A 13879-nucleotide genomic window follows, 5' to 3' on the forward strand; every position below is an offset into this window, starting at 1 on the left:
CAGGAGGAACAGAAAAAGTGGCTGGGTAGCAACCTATTCCCACGAGTCCACAAGACCTGGATCCCAGATCCAAATCACTTACAATCAAAATTTACCACACCTCTCCTAGGCTTATCCTGTTATTCACTTCTGTGTTTTATTCAAGACCCAGACTGGGTTCTCTGCAAAGAAAACCCTGCACATCACGCTACATACTTGAACAAACGATTATATACGTATTAGATGAAACGGTTCCAGAACTCTGTTTTTTTTCTTTTGGCCAAAGAAACAGGCTTTTAAAACTAGGCCTAGTTCAGAAACAGTAATAAAATTGATATGAATTAGCTCCATATAAAGTTGTTTTACTGGAATAGATAATTTATGTTCAGTCATTTTTGATCAGAACTTGCTAGAGTACCCTGGCTTTCCAATTAATTTTAACTAATTTCTAGTTAATCCAAGAAATTAATTCCAAACTATTTTCAACATTCATTTTTTTTCTTACATAGACTCTTCAAATGTAGACTCATGTTTGTTACTCAAAGGACTTTTGTTTTTAATGTGAAGACCACTTGAATGACTAAGTTTACTATCATGATATACTTTTGCAAGCAAGGAAAAAGGGGATATCTGTGTATTGGTTTGGCTGGTATTTCTGGTCAAAGTTTAAAAGACGTTATTTATAGAAATACTTATAATTGGCTGACAGAGAGCATTCCATTTTTCAAAAGTACACACAGCTAGAAAAGTAGGTAATTCAACTGAAAGTTTATGGAACTCTAAACCTGGGTAATTCAGATTAAAATGAACAGAAATGTTCTCTTACCTTTAGGTCTTTCCAACTGTCCAGGAGCTTGGTGGCCAAATCACTTATATCTACTGTTTTGTCTGGCGGGTCCTGACTTCTCTCACTCTCCACATCAGATACACCCTCCTCTTCATCTTGGGATGGTGTTTCCTCAGCAATAGGTTCGTCAAGTTTCGCGCCACTGCTCTCTTTGTGTTCTAGTTCAGCGTCAGCCTCCAGTTCGGACGTGGGGAGCCTGCTGGCCTCCGCAGCAACGTCGCTGTCAACTTTAGGCTCGGGCAGCTGTTGCACGAGTAGGTGCTGCGGCTGAGGCTCTTCCTCTTCTTCGATGGGGACATTCTCTAACTGGTCCAGGTCCTCTTTCCCATCCTTGCCTTCTAGCTCGCTGGTGGCATCAGAGATCGCACTGTCCATGCTATTTTCACTTATAATTTTAAGTCTGCGAAACATGAGTTTCTTGGGGGTGTCTGTGTCAGCTTCTGCGCTCAGCTTGGTGGAAGGATCAGGTGTGTTGAGTGGTGTGTGAGCACGTGATGTATTTTCACTAGAATACCCGTCTCCTTCACTCAGCTGAGGGATAGCAGTCTTGGTTTGAGACCAACGTTGAATAATAGGAAGTACTTTGCTTTCCTCCAACATATTTTTAGTAGGAATAGGTAAATGTTCCAGAGTCTTTATAATCTAATTAAACACAATACAAAAAAAATCACTTTGTACAGCTGACTTTTCATGAGACTCAGATCAACTCTGTAGAAACAGTGGTTTTTGCTGTCTTATTAAATCAAGATCTAGGTCTTATAATCACAGACAGATTTACATGTCATAATATTACTTTCTTCTAGTATGGAAGGAAAGGTGTTTTATTTTTTAATATTTTTCTGCTGCACCATAAGGCATATGAGATCTTAGTTCTCCAACCAGGGATGAAACCTGCACCCCCTACAGTGGAAGCACAAAGTCTTAAATACCAAACTGCCAGCAAAGTCCCGAAAAAGTGTTTTAGTAACACTGACCAGCAAAAATATAATGTGGATGGAGCAGGTGACTGCTCACCTATTACTAGGACTAATTTGATTAATATTCTCCACCAGTAGTTCTCAAACCCAAATGGATTTTTAAAAAAAAATATCAACACTACTGGACCTCATCTTAAGTATGTTTTTCTAAAAAATTTCCCAAGTGACTGTGATAAATGCTTGGAAACTATGCAACAAAAAATATACATTTAAATGTCTTATATACACACAAAAACACAGATATTACTTAACTTCCTTAGTCTTTGACAAACAGCTGTAGAGCAAAGAGATTCTCTCTTCATTCCAAGATAATCATCCATCCCCACTCTCTGAAATTCAAGAATTCTTTCCAAAGTGTTTCCCCACTGTAGTTTTATAGAAACCCCAAGGCTTCCCTAATTCCTATTTATTGCTGAATCTCTTGAGAGAAGGATGGAAGCAAGGCAATCACTCAATTCACCACTCTCATATTTACGCTTTTAAAAGCATATTATTAAATGACTTTGGGATATTAGAATTTATGATTAAAAAGAACTACATTTAAACCAAGTTAGAAAATATTGTGTGTAAAGGTATAAATATAACAAGTCTAATGATGCTATCAATGAACATTATTTAGATCTTTAAAAACACTTGATTACTCCTCAAAATGTTCTTACTCTTGTCATCAAAATTCAGCTCTTTACTAATTTTTTAGAACCTCAGAATTCAACTTCCATATAGCTTCCTAACTTTTAAAAACTATGGTTTTAGCAACACACTGGGTCTTTCATGTAACAATGTTATTATATCTTGCTCTTGCAATTCCCAACTATGCAGTACTAAACTTTAAAAGACACCATAGGGAAAACCACTGGGCAAACTTACTTCAAGGAAGGTGTGTGTAAAGTTACAGTTACAGAAATGACACCGAGATGATAAAATTTATGCAATTATTTAATATGGGTGATAATTACACAGCTAAATTCATTATCCACCTGGCTTCCCACGTGGTTCAGTGGTAAAGAATTCACCTGTAATGTAGGAGACACAGGTGGGTTCGATCCCAGGGTCGGGAAGATCCCTGGAGAAGGAAATTGCAACCCATTCCAAAGTTCTTGCCTGGGAAATCCTATGGACAAGAGGAGCCTGGAGGGCTACAGTTCATAGAGTCTCAAAGAGTTGGACATGACTTAGGAACTAAACAACAACAAATTCATTATCACTGATATTATCAGAATGCCCTCAACCTAAATAATAAATTTAGTAGTTTAAAGAAACAAGCAGCCGGAGGCCAAACCAAAGAACTTGGTGAAGTCACTGCTGGCAGATAACGGAAGAGAAGATTGCAAAGTACACTGAAAAGGAAAGGAAAATAAAAGAAGTAGGATTCAGACCAGGGAGTGTGCAAGAGCAAGACAACGTGGGAGAAGTTTTCAAAAATGGAGAAAAAGTATCCATACTTTTACATGTTGTTGTTTAGTCACTAAGTCACATCCAACCCTTTTGTGACCTCATGGAGGAGACTAGACTCCTCTGTCCATGGGATTTTCCAGGCAAGAATACTGGACCAGGTTGCCATGCCTTCCTCTGGGGGGTTCTTCCCAACCCAGGGATCAAACCTGTATTTCCTTCTTTGGCAGGTGGGTTCTTTACCACTGAGTCACTAGGGAAGTCTCAGTTTTAATGTATACCAAAAAAAAGTAATCTGGGAAGGAATGTCTGAAACATGAAGAATGATTAAATAAATGATAAACATGGGTAAATCTAAATTATTTTAAAAATTAGTTTTATGTATATATCCATTGGATTTAGGGACACTGGTGTCACTGACAACAAAAAAAAAAAAAAAAAAATAAAGAAACAAGCAGGTTGAATGTGAACTGACCTCTTCCTGAAGCTTCTGGTTACTTTCCCGGCCATCACCTAGTTCTGCCATCCAGATCCACAGCAAAGACAGCCCGTGACGTTCCAGAAAGGACTTCAGACAAGACTGTGAGTGTGTGTTCTTCCATGCGGGATGGGAAGCAGGATGCAGGGTATTGGGGATTGGAGGAAGGAGACAAATAACACCAGAGACAGCATTAAAAAGGGCCCATAGAGAGGACTGAAAAGTTTGTTTATATTCAAAAAGAAATCTAGAAATTGTTTTGATTAATTCAATTAGAATTGTGCAATTAATAAATGCTTTAGAGTAAGATTATAATCTCTTTTGATACCTAAAATGTCAACCTGGACTTTACTAAAGTTCAATTCTGAGGGATTAAGAAAAAAACTACATTCACCATTTTTACTGGAAAAGCTAAAACTATAAAAAAATTTATGGACACAGATGTATAGAACAATCTTTTGGACTCTGTGGGAGAGGGAGAGGGTGGGATGATTTGGGACAATGGCACTGAAACATGTATAATATCATATAAGAAACTAATTGCCAGTCCATGTTCGATGCAGGATACAGGATGCTTGGGGCTGGTGCACTGGGATGACCCAGAGGGATGGTACGGGGAGGAAGGTGGGGAGGCGGGGGTTCAGGATGGGGAACACGTGTACACCCGTGGCAGATTTATGTTGATGTATGGCAAAACCAATACAATATTGTAAAGTAATTAGCCTCCAATTTAAATAAATAAATTTAAATTAAAAAAAAAAAAAAGAATAAACATATTCCTGTTAAAATTCCTTGCTTTGAGATCATGTGGTAAAAATGGCCTTGGCATGCTAATAATCAAGTGAGGAGGGAAGACCTCTATTAAGAACTATTACACACAAGGGCATGCTAATAATCAAGTGAGGAGGGAAGACCTCTATTAAGAACTATTACACACACACACAGAAAAAAAATCTCACCATGTTCTTTGACTAGAAAGAAAACAATATCTACTAATAGAGTAAGTGATGCTGAACTCAAGACATTTTTAAGAGTACAAGTTTTCAATGTCATATAGAACTTGCAAAACCATTCTAAAAATAAGAGTAACTCTTATTAGAATTATTCCTTTTCATCATTCTGGACTGTAGTTTAAATGTCCCACCTCAAATTCAGAAATAAATAAAGTAATATCAAAGTGTTCACCTGTATGAGCTTGAGACAGGTAAGTTTCTGTTCCAAAGTTTCAATTCTAACCATTAGCCGGGATAAGCTGAGCACTTGGTTTTTATCAGAGAGACCCTCGCCATTCTCCATCAAAGCTTCTAGCTCCCCATCCACCTGCGACAGCAAGGGAAAAAAATCTGGTTATAAGACAAGAACAACAACAAAACTCCAACTAACCTAATAATCAATTTGAAAAGATGCTCAATCTCACCAGTAATAAGGAAAACAAAATTAAGACCACAATAAGAAACCATGTTATACTTGTTGTAAGAAGTTTGATAATATTAAGTCTAGGCAAAGACGTGGATCAAAATGAATTTTAAATTAAAAAAATGAACTTTTATACACTAATAATGAAAACAAACTGGTATGATCAACTTGAAAAGCTTCATTCAGTCATCAAATACTTATCAAGCACTTATATGTCAAGTACAGTTTTAGGTGCTGAAGACACTGAAAGAAAGCAAAACAAAAAAATCTGCCTTTATGGGAGGAAAAAAAACTGTATCAGGTGAAAAGTAGGTCAGAAAAAAATAAAGCATTAGCTTGAAAAATGAAATATTTGTATCCTCTATGCCTAGCAGTTGCACACCTATGAATAAACCCAAGAGAAACTTCTGCACTTGTGCATCAGAGAATCAGAAGAATGTTCATTGAAAAGCCATTCAAAAGAGCAAACACTGCCAACAACCCAAATGCCCATGGCCAGGCTGGATAAACTGGCATGTTCACATACTGGAATATACCACAATGAAAGGAATCAAGTGCAACCAAATGCAACACAATTTATCAATATTTATAAATTCTTATTCTTTAGTAATACTTTACTATTTTGGGATATGAACTATCTTCAATGGGCCCAGGCACCACTTTTAATACATTCTGATAAAATATAATATACATATAGAAAAGTACTAGGTTGGTGCAAACATAATTGTGGTTTTGGATCATGAATTTTAAATCATTATAACTAGGCTCAAATTCATCTTAAGTAATGAAAATAGGAACCATTACAATCAACACATCTTTGCCAACGAGAAATAAGTTTGTTTATTCCTAGAGCATAAACGTCCATGCTTAAGGATTTGACAAACTCTTGGAAAGCATTTTCTGCTTTATGCAGGTTGTAGAACCATTTTCCCTGCAAAAAGTTGCCAAGATGCTTGAATGAGTGGTAGCTGGTTGACAAGAGGTCAGGTGGATATGGCAGATACGGCAAAATTCCATAGCCCAGTTCATTCAACTTTTGAAGTGTTGGTTGTGTGACATGCAGTTGGGCACTGTCATGGAGAAGAACTGAGTCCTTTCTGTTGACCAATGCTGGCTGCAGGTGTTGCAGTTTTCAGGGCAACTCACTGATTTGCTGAGCATACTTCTCAGATACAATAGTTTTTGCTGGGATTCAGAAAGCTGTAGTGGATCAGATCAGCAGCAGACCACCAAACAGTGACCACGATCTTTTTTTTGGTACAAGTTTTGGCTTTGGGAAGTGCTTTGGAGCGTCTTCTCAGTTCAACCGCTGAGTTGGTAATTGCTGGTTGCCGTAGAAAATTCACTCTTTGTTGTGTGTCACAATCCGACAGAGAAATAGTTCGTTGTTGCATACAATAAGGGAAGATGACATTTCAAAATGACAATTTTGTTGATCTAGGGTCAGCTCACGAGGCATCCACTTATTGCGCTTTTTCACCTTTCCTATTTGCTTCAAATGCCATACGAATATAGAATGGTCAACACTGAGTTCTTCAGCAACTTCTCGCGTAGCTGTAAGAGAATCAGCTTTGATGATTACTCTCAACTCATCATTGTCAACTTCCAATGACTGATCACCATGCTGCTCGTCTTCAGGGCTCTCATCTCCTTTGCAAAACTTCTTGAACCACTACTGCACTGTTCATTAGCAGTTCCTGGGCCAAATGCGTTGCTGATATTGCAAGTTGTCTCTGCTGCTTTATGACCGATTTTGAACTTGGATAAAAAAAAAATTGCTTGAATCTGCTTTTTGTCTAAAATAATTTCCATAGTCTAAAATAAAGAGCAAGCAATAAGTCATCAGCAAAAAAAAAAAAACAAAAACAAAAAAAGTGAGAAACGCTCATTAAAATGATGTATAATATAACCACACTTACTTAAGAATGTATACCAATATCAAACAGCAAAGGTCAACAGCAAAACCGCAATTACTTTTGCACCAACCTAAGATATAAACAATTAGCAACTAAATAGGTATACAAGCAGTGGAGCAACATCCATAGCAACCAACACTCAGGTAAAAGGGTTGGGTGGGGTGATGGGGAGAACACCACCAGTGTTCGTGAAGGGCTGTGCATGCCACTTCCTTGTTATAATACCTTCTCTTCTCCACTCTAGAGATAATGTCTCCTAACTTTTTAGGAAATAGTACACTGATTGTTAAAATAGGTTTACTTCATATATATAAATCACTAAATATTATAATTTTGTCTATTTTTAACTTTTTGGAAATGAAATCACACTGGACAAAATTTTTGTGCCATGATTCTTTTGCAGTCAACTTTACAGTTTAAGAGTCAATGCTGTTGCATGTAGCCATATTATTTTCATGACTAGTTTTTTCATCACACGATTACATTTTAATGTAGTCATACTAATGTTAATGAGAATTTGAGTTGTTTCACTTTTTCTAATATAAGCAGTGCTGCTGTGGCTCCTGATGTGCATTTTAAACAAATCTCTCTCTGGTTATAGACCTAGGAGTGCAACTGCTGGCTCATACAGTATACGTACATTTACCTTTAGTAATAACACCAAACTGTTTTCAAAACGGACTAAAGCCATTTACACCTCCAACACTAGTTTATGAGATCTCAAACACCTGAGAGTAGTTTTAATTTGTACTCCTCTGATTAATGAGATTGAACATCTTTTCATATGTTTACTGGCTATCTGGAATACTGAAGTGTCTGTGGAAATTGTTTATTTTTCCTTTGGGGCTATTTTTTATTATTATTGATTAGATGGAGTTCTCTATATATTCAGGACACTACGATTTGATTGTTAGCTGCTGAAAACAACTATTTCCTCTATTACATGGCTATTACATGGCTTTTTATGCTCTTTATTGTGTAAATTCGGAAAAGGCGATGGCACCCCACTCCAGTACTCTTGCCTGGAAAATCCCATGGATGGAGAAGCCTGGTGGGTTGCAGTCCATGGGGTCGCTAAGAGTCGGACACGACCAAGTGACTTCACTTTCACTTTTACGCATTGCAGGAGGAAATGGCAACCCACTCCAGTGTTCTTGCCTGGAGAATCCCAGGGATGGGGGAGCCTGGTGGGCTGCTGTCTATGGGGTCGCACAGAGTTGGGCATGAATGAAGTGACTTAGCAGCAGCAGCAGTTTATGACACACCCAAAGAAGGCAATCATCTCTTCTGGAAGAGCTTACAGTTTTGTTAAGCAGATAAACTATATGTATATAGCTGCAATCATAAGAGCAAGGAATAAGAACTGTTCACCAATCAAGGGCTAATATGGGGTGGACAGGTACAGACTACAGTGCCATTAGCATATCCCTGTTAACAGTTAAAATGCACAAAACTATGTTTGAGACTGCTCCTCTCTTTCCCTCTCCTTGGCATCCCCTATCCAACAGACTTCCAAAAACTAACACTTGGGAATTTCTTTCTCTTTCTCTTTTTCTGGGGTGGGGAGGGGCGGGGAGGGGTGACAGCTGTACCACGTGGTTTGCAGGATCTTAGTTCCCCAACCAGGGATGGAACCCAGGGCTACGACAGTGAAAACACTGAGTCCTAACCACTGGAATGCCAGGGAATACCCTAACGTGGAAATTTCAAGAGGTGCTATTTTTGTGATTCTATTCAACTATATCTGACCAGAATTCAGAATCGAACAGGGCATTCTGCCAGAATTTCAGTAACAGACAAACCAACCAAAAGTAGAGTGAAGCTCTTCATGAGAGTCAAGGACAGATGAACTTTTTGGGATTCAGATTCATTCTGGGTCATTCCTCTATCAGGGTGAAGTTTCATCCAAAACATTTCTGTTCGAGAATAGCTTCAAATTCACATCAGGAGCAACCCATGACTTCAACCCACCAAATGACTAGATTCACGTTACATCTACTTTAGTCTACACTAATACAAAACACTGATATGCACACACTACTGTAAGAATAAAAACAAGCAAAAACCAGGAGTATCTACATCTTGGTCCCTTGGAGTTGTTCCTGAATCTTATCAGGAAGGCAGAAAGTCATCTGCTATCATTATGATGCCAGCATAATACCACCCAAGAAACCATCACATTATAAGAACATTCCCCACCAACAAGACAGTTTTTAATGCAAGTTTTGGAAACACAAAATAGCCAAATGAAAGCCTTTATGTAGATTTTAGCTTAGGTTGGAAAAGACCCTGATGCTGGGAGCGATTGAGGGCAGGAGGAGAAGGGGACGACAGAGGATGAGATGGCTGGATGGCATTACCGACTCGATGGATATGAGTCTGGGTAAACTCCGGGAGTTGGTGATGGATGGGGAAGCCTGGCATGCTGCGATTCATGGGGTCACAAAGAGTCCGACACGACTGAGCGACTGAACTGAAGCATGTTTAATGAGTTTTGTGGTTGTTCTGGTAAACTACCAATTCTATGAAATAAGCCTTAATAACAAAAGTAATTCTGAAGTCTTAAGAAAAATTTCCTGTTAACAGTAAAGTCCAGAAGCTAAAAGGCTGTAACCCAGTGACCCCACTTTCATGGATACACTTTAAAGAAACATATACAGAAGAGACATGTGCAAAGACTTTAATGGTGACATGAGGAGTAAAAATTGAAAACATAAGTGTTCATGAGTACAAATATATGTAAATGAACAGTTACATGATGAAAAACTTTACAACAGTTAAATGTGTATGTATATACCTCAACATAGATCAAATTTTAAAATAAGAGTAAAAACAAATTGCAGAAATACATATATATCATTTCTAAAACTACACAAAGGAACTCAGTATGGTTAAGAGCAAAGAAAAGAACCAGGTAAGCTCTTTTCTATTGCCTATGGAATGACCATGTAACCTCTTTGAGCCTTAGTGTTCTCATCTGTAGAGGGAAAATCTTTGTTCCTAACTTAAAAGAGCTTTTTGTGAGAAGCAAATGAGTTAATGTGTCAGGTGATTAGAAAAGTGCGTGACACACAATTGTAACACGTATGCTCTCTAAAACAGAGCTGAATGATAATACTCTAAAGAGCAGCTGTTCATCCTGGGTGGTACAAGCAAAACTGTTTCTTATAAACTTTCCTTTTTTACATTTTTTAAATGACCCTTTTTTTGGGAATTTTTAAACGGCCCTTTTCAATGCTTCCTGCTATCTAAATCTTCTTATAGAATTCAGATTCTCAATTCATTCTCTGCAATTAATTTGGGTTTACTGAAATCACCTTTTAACTATTATCCCTTCCGTGTCTTATGTCTGTTGTCTGCTCATCTAAATAGTAAGATGGCTGTCATCTATGATTCTTAGTAGTATGGGTTTCTGAAAAGCCTAGAAATGAGCTAGCTGCAAGAATCACAGATAGATTTGCTGGCTGATACTTGAGGCTCCCTGGCTCCTTCACCCAGCCCTCCCTGAAGATTTGCAGGTCTAGGGTTAGGTCCCAAAATGTGCATCTTTAGGACGGACCCTGCAGGTGGTTCTGAGGTGAAGAAACACTGCTCTCACAAAGGGATCCTCAGACAGGGGAGGTTTGAAAAACAACACAAAATTCTTGTCCCAGTTAAGAGTCCCTTCAGTACCAAGATACCACTTACCTCCAGTAGTTGTCTCAGGTGTGAACTGAGGTAGAAAAAAGGCTATTAACCACTGGTATAATGGATTAAATAAAAAGACCATCTGAGACTATCCCTTTCTCACTCCTGAGTCACCTGTTACTTCTCAAAACTCACCTTATGCTCCCAAAGAGGATTAGAGATTTTAAGAACACTTGCAAACAAATGAAAACACTAGTATTAAAAGATTAGGAATGTAGATCAGACTTATGTGAGCAGATTAACATGACAGATTAACAAGTTACTTATACGTAAAATTACAAATTTTACAGGCTTTTAAAAACTATTAGCCCATGTGTTTTCAAGATGACTTCAACAGTTCTTAGGATTCAAGTGTAATCTCTATGAACTAAAAATAGCAATTGTACTTTTCCAAAATTATCTCATCTACTAACCCTGACTTTCTCTGGTTGTAGTTTAACTTTTCAAAGTTCAATCAGTAAAGTTACCTTCCTTCTCGAAATGTGTATGGTGAAAGCTGAAAGAAGAATGGAACTTACTGAATCCTTCTTACGAGATCGTTCTTTCTTCATTTTCCCTCCTGCTGCTCTGATGCTGACTCTGTTCTCTCCTCCCAGGTAACCCCGGCAATTAGCTGACCCACAGAAACACTTCTGTGCTTCTTTCCTGTGCAAGGAACACAAGAAAGATGTCTGTTATGTGAAGGTAAACCATAAAAACTGTTGATAGTAGTATAGCAATTACATACAAGAGAGAAGTCAATCCAACCTAAAGAAAAAAACCAAACAATTATTTCAAGAGATACCAACAAATCTGATACTAGCTAATGGAAATGCCTGAAAATTGCTCTTAAAAAATTCATTTTTTCCCAATCTTCTTTTATTAGCTAGACAAAACTAGCCAAGAAGTTAATAAGTAATTTCTCCATTTATGAGAGTTCCTACTAATGTATGAAAATAAGAAATCATGTATCTGTTTGGGCTAAGAACAAAATAGCTTAAATAGATCAGTATCTATTACTTACACATGAATATTTAACTGGCACACAGAACAAGATGTATTCTTATGAATACATATATAGATAATAAAATGCATAATTAGTAAAGGACACTTAGGAAACACGTGGCTATTAAAAGTTATCATTACGTAAGGATGAGACACTACTAATACATATAGTAATAAATAAATGTAACCATGGAGTCAAGGAGAAGTGGAAGAAAGAACAGGCCTAAGTTTACAGTCCTGTGTATAAATCACCTCTGCCAACTATTTACTTGGCAACCAGAGCTACCTAAGGAAAACGTGAAGGACTATTCCAAAAGCAAACTGATAGATTTTAGTATTTAACAGTAACAATCAGAGGCACAAAAATATTTGATAAATACAGCCAGGGATCACAAACAGATCTAATTTCTAGTTTCCCTTCTTTCAAAGGGGACAAGAGAAAAAAAAATGGAGCCCTATGTGGAACTCGGTCAATCTCAGCATATCTGACTATTGCCTAAATCGATTAGTTCATTAGGTGTTGCAAACGGTGATACCATCACCACCTCATTTATTAGCTAAAATATCTTTATAAAGAATTCCTCTCACAAACTGCTTGAATCTGAAATAGAATTCACTTAAGAAAGGAAGGATAAATACTTGACTTTTTTCCCTCTTTTATTTTTTAAATCAGTGGTTACTAGTAAGGGGAGATAAAGGGGAAGGGGCAGAAGATGGATAGGGGATTAAGAGGTACTAACGATTATGCACAAAATAAATAGGCTACAAGGGCTTCCCAGTGGCTCAGTGGTAAAGACTCCACCTGCCAATGCAGAAGATGCGGGTTCGGGAAGATCCCCTGGCGGAGGACATGGCAACCCACTCCAGTATTCTTGCCTGGAGAATCCCACGGACAGAGGAGCCTGGTGGGCTACAGTCCATAGGGTAGCAGAGAGTCAGACATGACTGAAGTGATTTAACACATGTTGTACACACGTAACTTCTGTACCACTGCACATCAACTATATTTCAATTTAAAAAACCATAAATTAGTTTTCAAAATCACGAATTGGTTCCTTTAAATTATGACTAATGCAGTTTTAAAGAATTATTAAACTCATGGGTTTTATATACTGTGTTTCAAACCACTGGTAGTTATTCTTATTGATGCTTAAGTCTAAATAAAAACTCTCCCACTTTCAGTAAGTGAGATTCTATTCAAATTAGTCCTGAATCCTTTGGACATGACCCTCATAATCGTTTATAACTGGTTTTCTGGCATGAGGAGATAATCCAGAGTCAATACCTGTCACAAACTTGACACCTTTCTTTTAGTGCGGTTTTATAAGACCACAATATAAATGCAAGGGGTATTCAGTGCTATTGTATCAGTTTTTGGTAGACGGAACTAGGTAACAAAAATATTTTTTCAGAGAATGATATGATATAGAGGAGACAAGATTAGCCATGAGCTGATAATTGACAGATGAATTATGGCTACACAGGGATTTATTATATTGTTTTCTTTATACACATCCACACCCTGTTGACATTTCTATAACAAAAAGTTTTAAAATTACATTAGAAACATAATTATATAAATGAGGTTCAGAGGAACCTGTAGTTCCTGCACAATATCCCTTAATGGCCTGATGTGACATGTAAAAGGAAAACACTACAAGAGAACACTAGAGCTAAGAGCTGAAAGCGCATACAACTTCTTAGTAATTCACATCTAAGTTTTAGACTCCTACATCTGAACAGTATTTCCCCGTCAGAAGCAGCAGAACAGAACAGAATCAATACTCACCCGTATCTTTGGAACTGATAGTCAAATGTTAACTCTGAGCCTGAAGGAACCAGTTTCGTAGTAAAAAACCCAACTCTCAGTTGTCCATTCACAGTCCACTAAGGTGTTGTTTTTAAAAGAAAATAAATTAATGACTGGTTAATCTTTTTTTCTTTTTTAAGATCATCATTATCTGCCTTAATTATGTATGTGTCTCTTTGGACAATAAATGCTTTTCCACACAGCAAATGGAGGAATTAAAAAAAAAAAAAGAAGTATCAATCTTACTTAATGAGCTACCAATACAGTATCATCTATAATTTATCTCTAATAAAATTAACTGCTATTTTAACTTGTTTAAAAATACATTTCCATACAGTAAGGATTCACTTGTACTAAAAACAGGCATATAGGGAATGTTTGGTATCAATGAGT

General features: G+C 37.4%; 1 protein-coding gene across 3 annotated transcripts in view; it reads right to left on the reverse strand.

Annotated features, from left to right (window-relative positions):
- SETD2 (SET domain containing 2, histone lysine methyltransferase) overlaps positions 1 to 13879 on the reverse strand; it is an 83601-nt gene that overhangs the window by 26739 nt on the left and 42983 nt on the right. For all 3 annotated transcript variants that reach the window (XM_027523846.1, XM_027523848.1, XM_027523847.1), the window contains exons 8-12: positions 13466 to 13563; positions 11211 to 11337; positions 4859 to 4993; positions 3671 to 3790; positions 806 to 1468 (exon numbers count right to left, since the gene is read on the reverse strand). In XM_027523846.1, the coding sequence (XP_027379647.1) occupies positions 806 to 1468; positions 3671 to 3790; positions 4859 to 4993; positions 11211 to 11337; positions 13466 to 13563 (1143 nt within the window). The remainder of the gene's footprint in view (positions 1 to 805; positions 1469 to 3670; positions 3791 to 4858; positions 4994 to 11210; positions 11338 to 13465; positions 13564 to 13879) is intronic.

This window comes from Bos indicus x Bos taurus, chromosome 22, assembly GCF_003369695.1.
Source record: "Bos indicus x Bos taurus breed Angus x Brahman F1 hybrid chromosome 22, Bos_hybrid_MaternalHap_v2.0, whole genome shotgun sequence".
In the NCBI taxonomy this organism is placed as follows: Eukaryota; Metazoa; Chordata; class Mammalia; order Artiodactyla; family Bovidae; genus Bos; species Bos indicus x Bos taurus.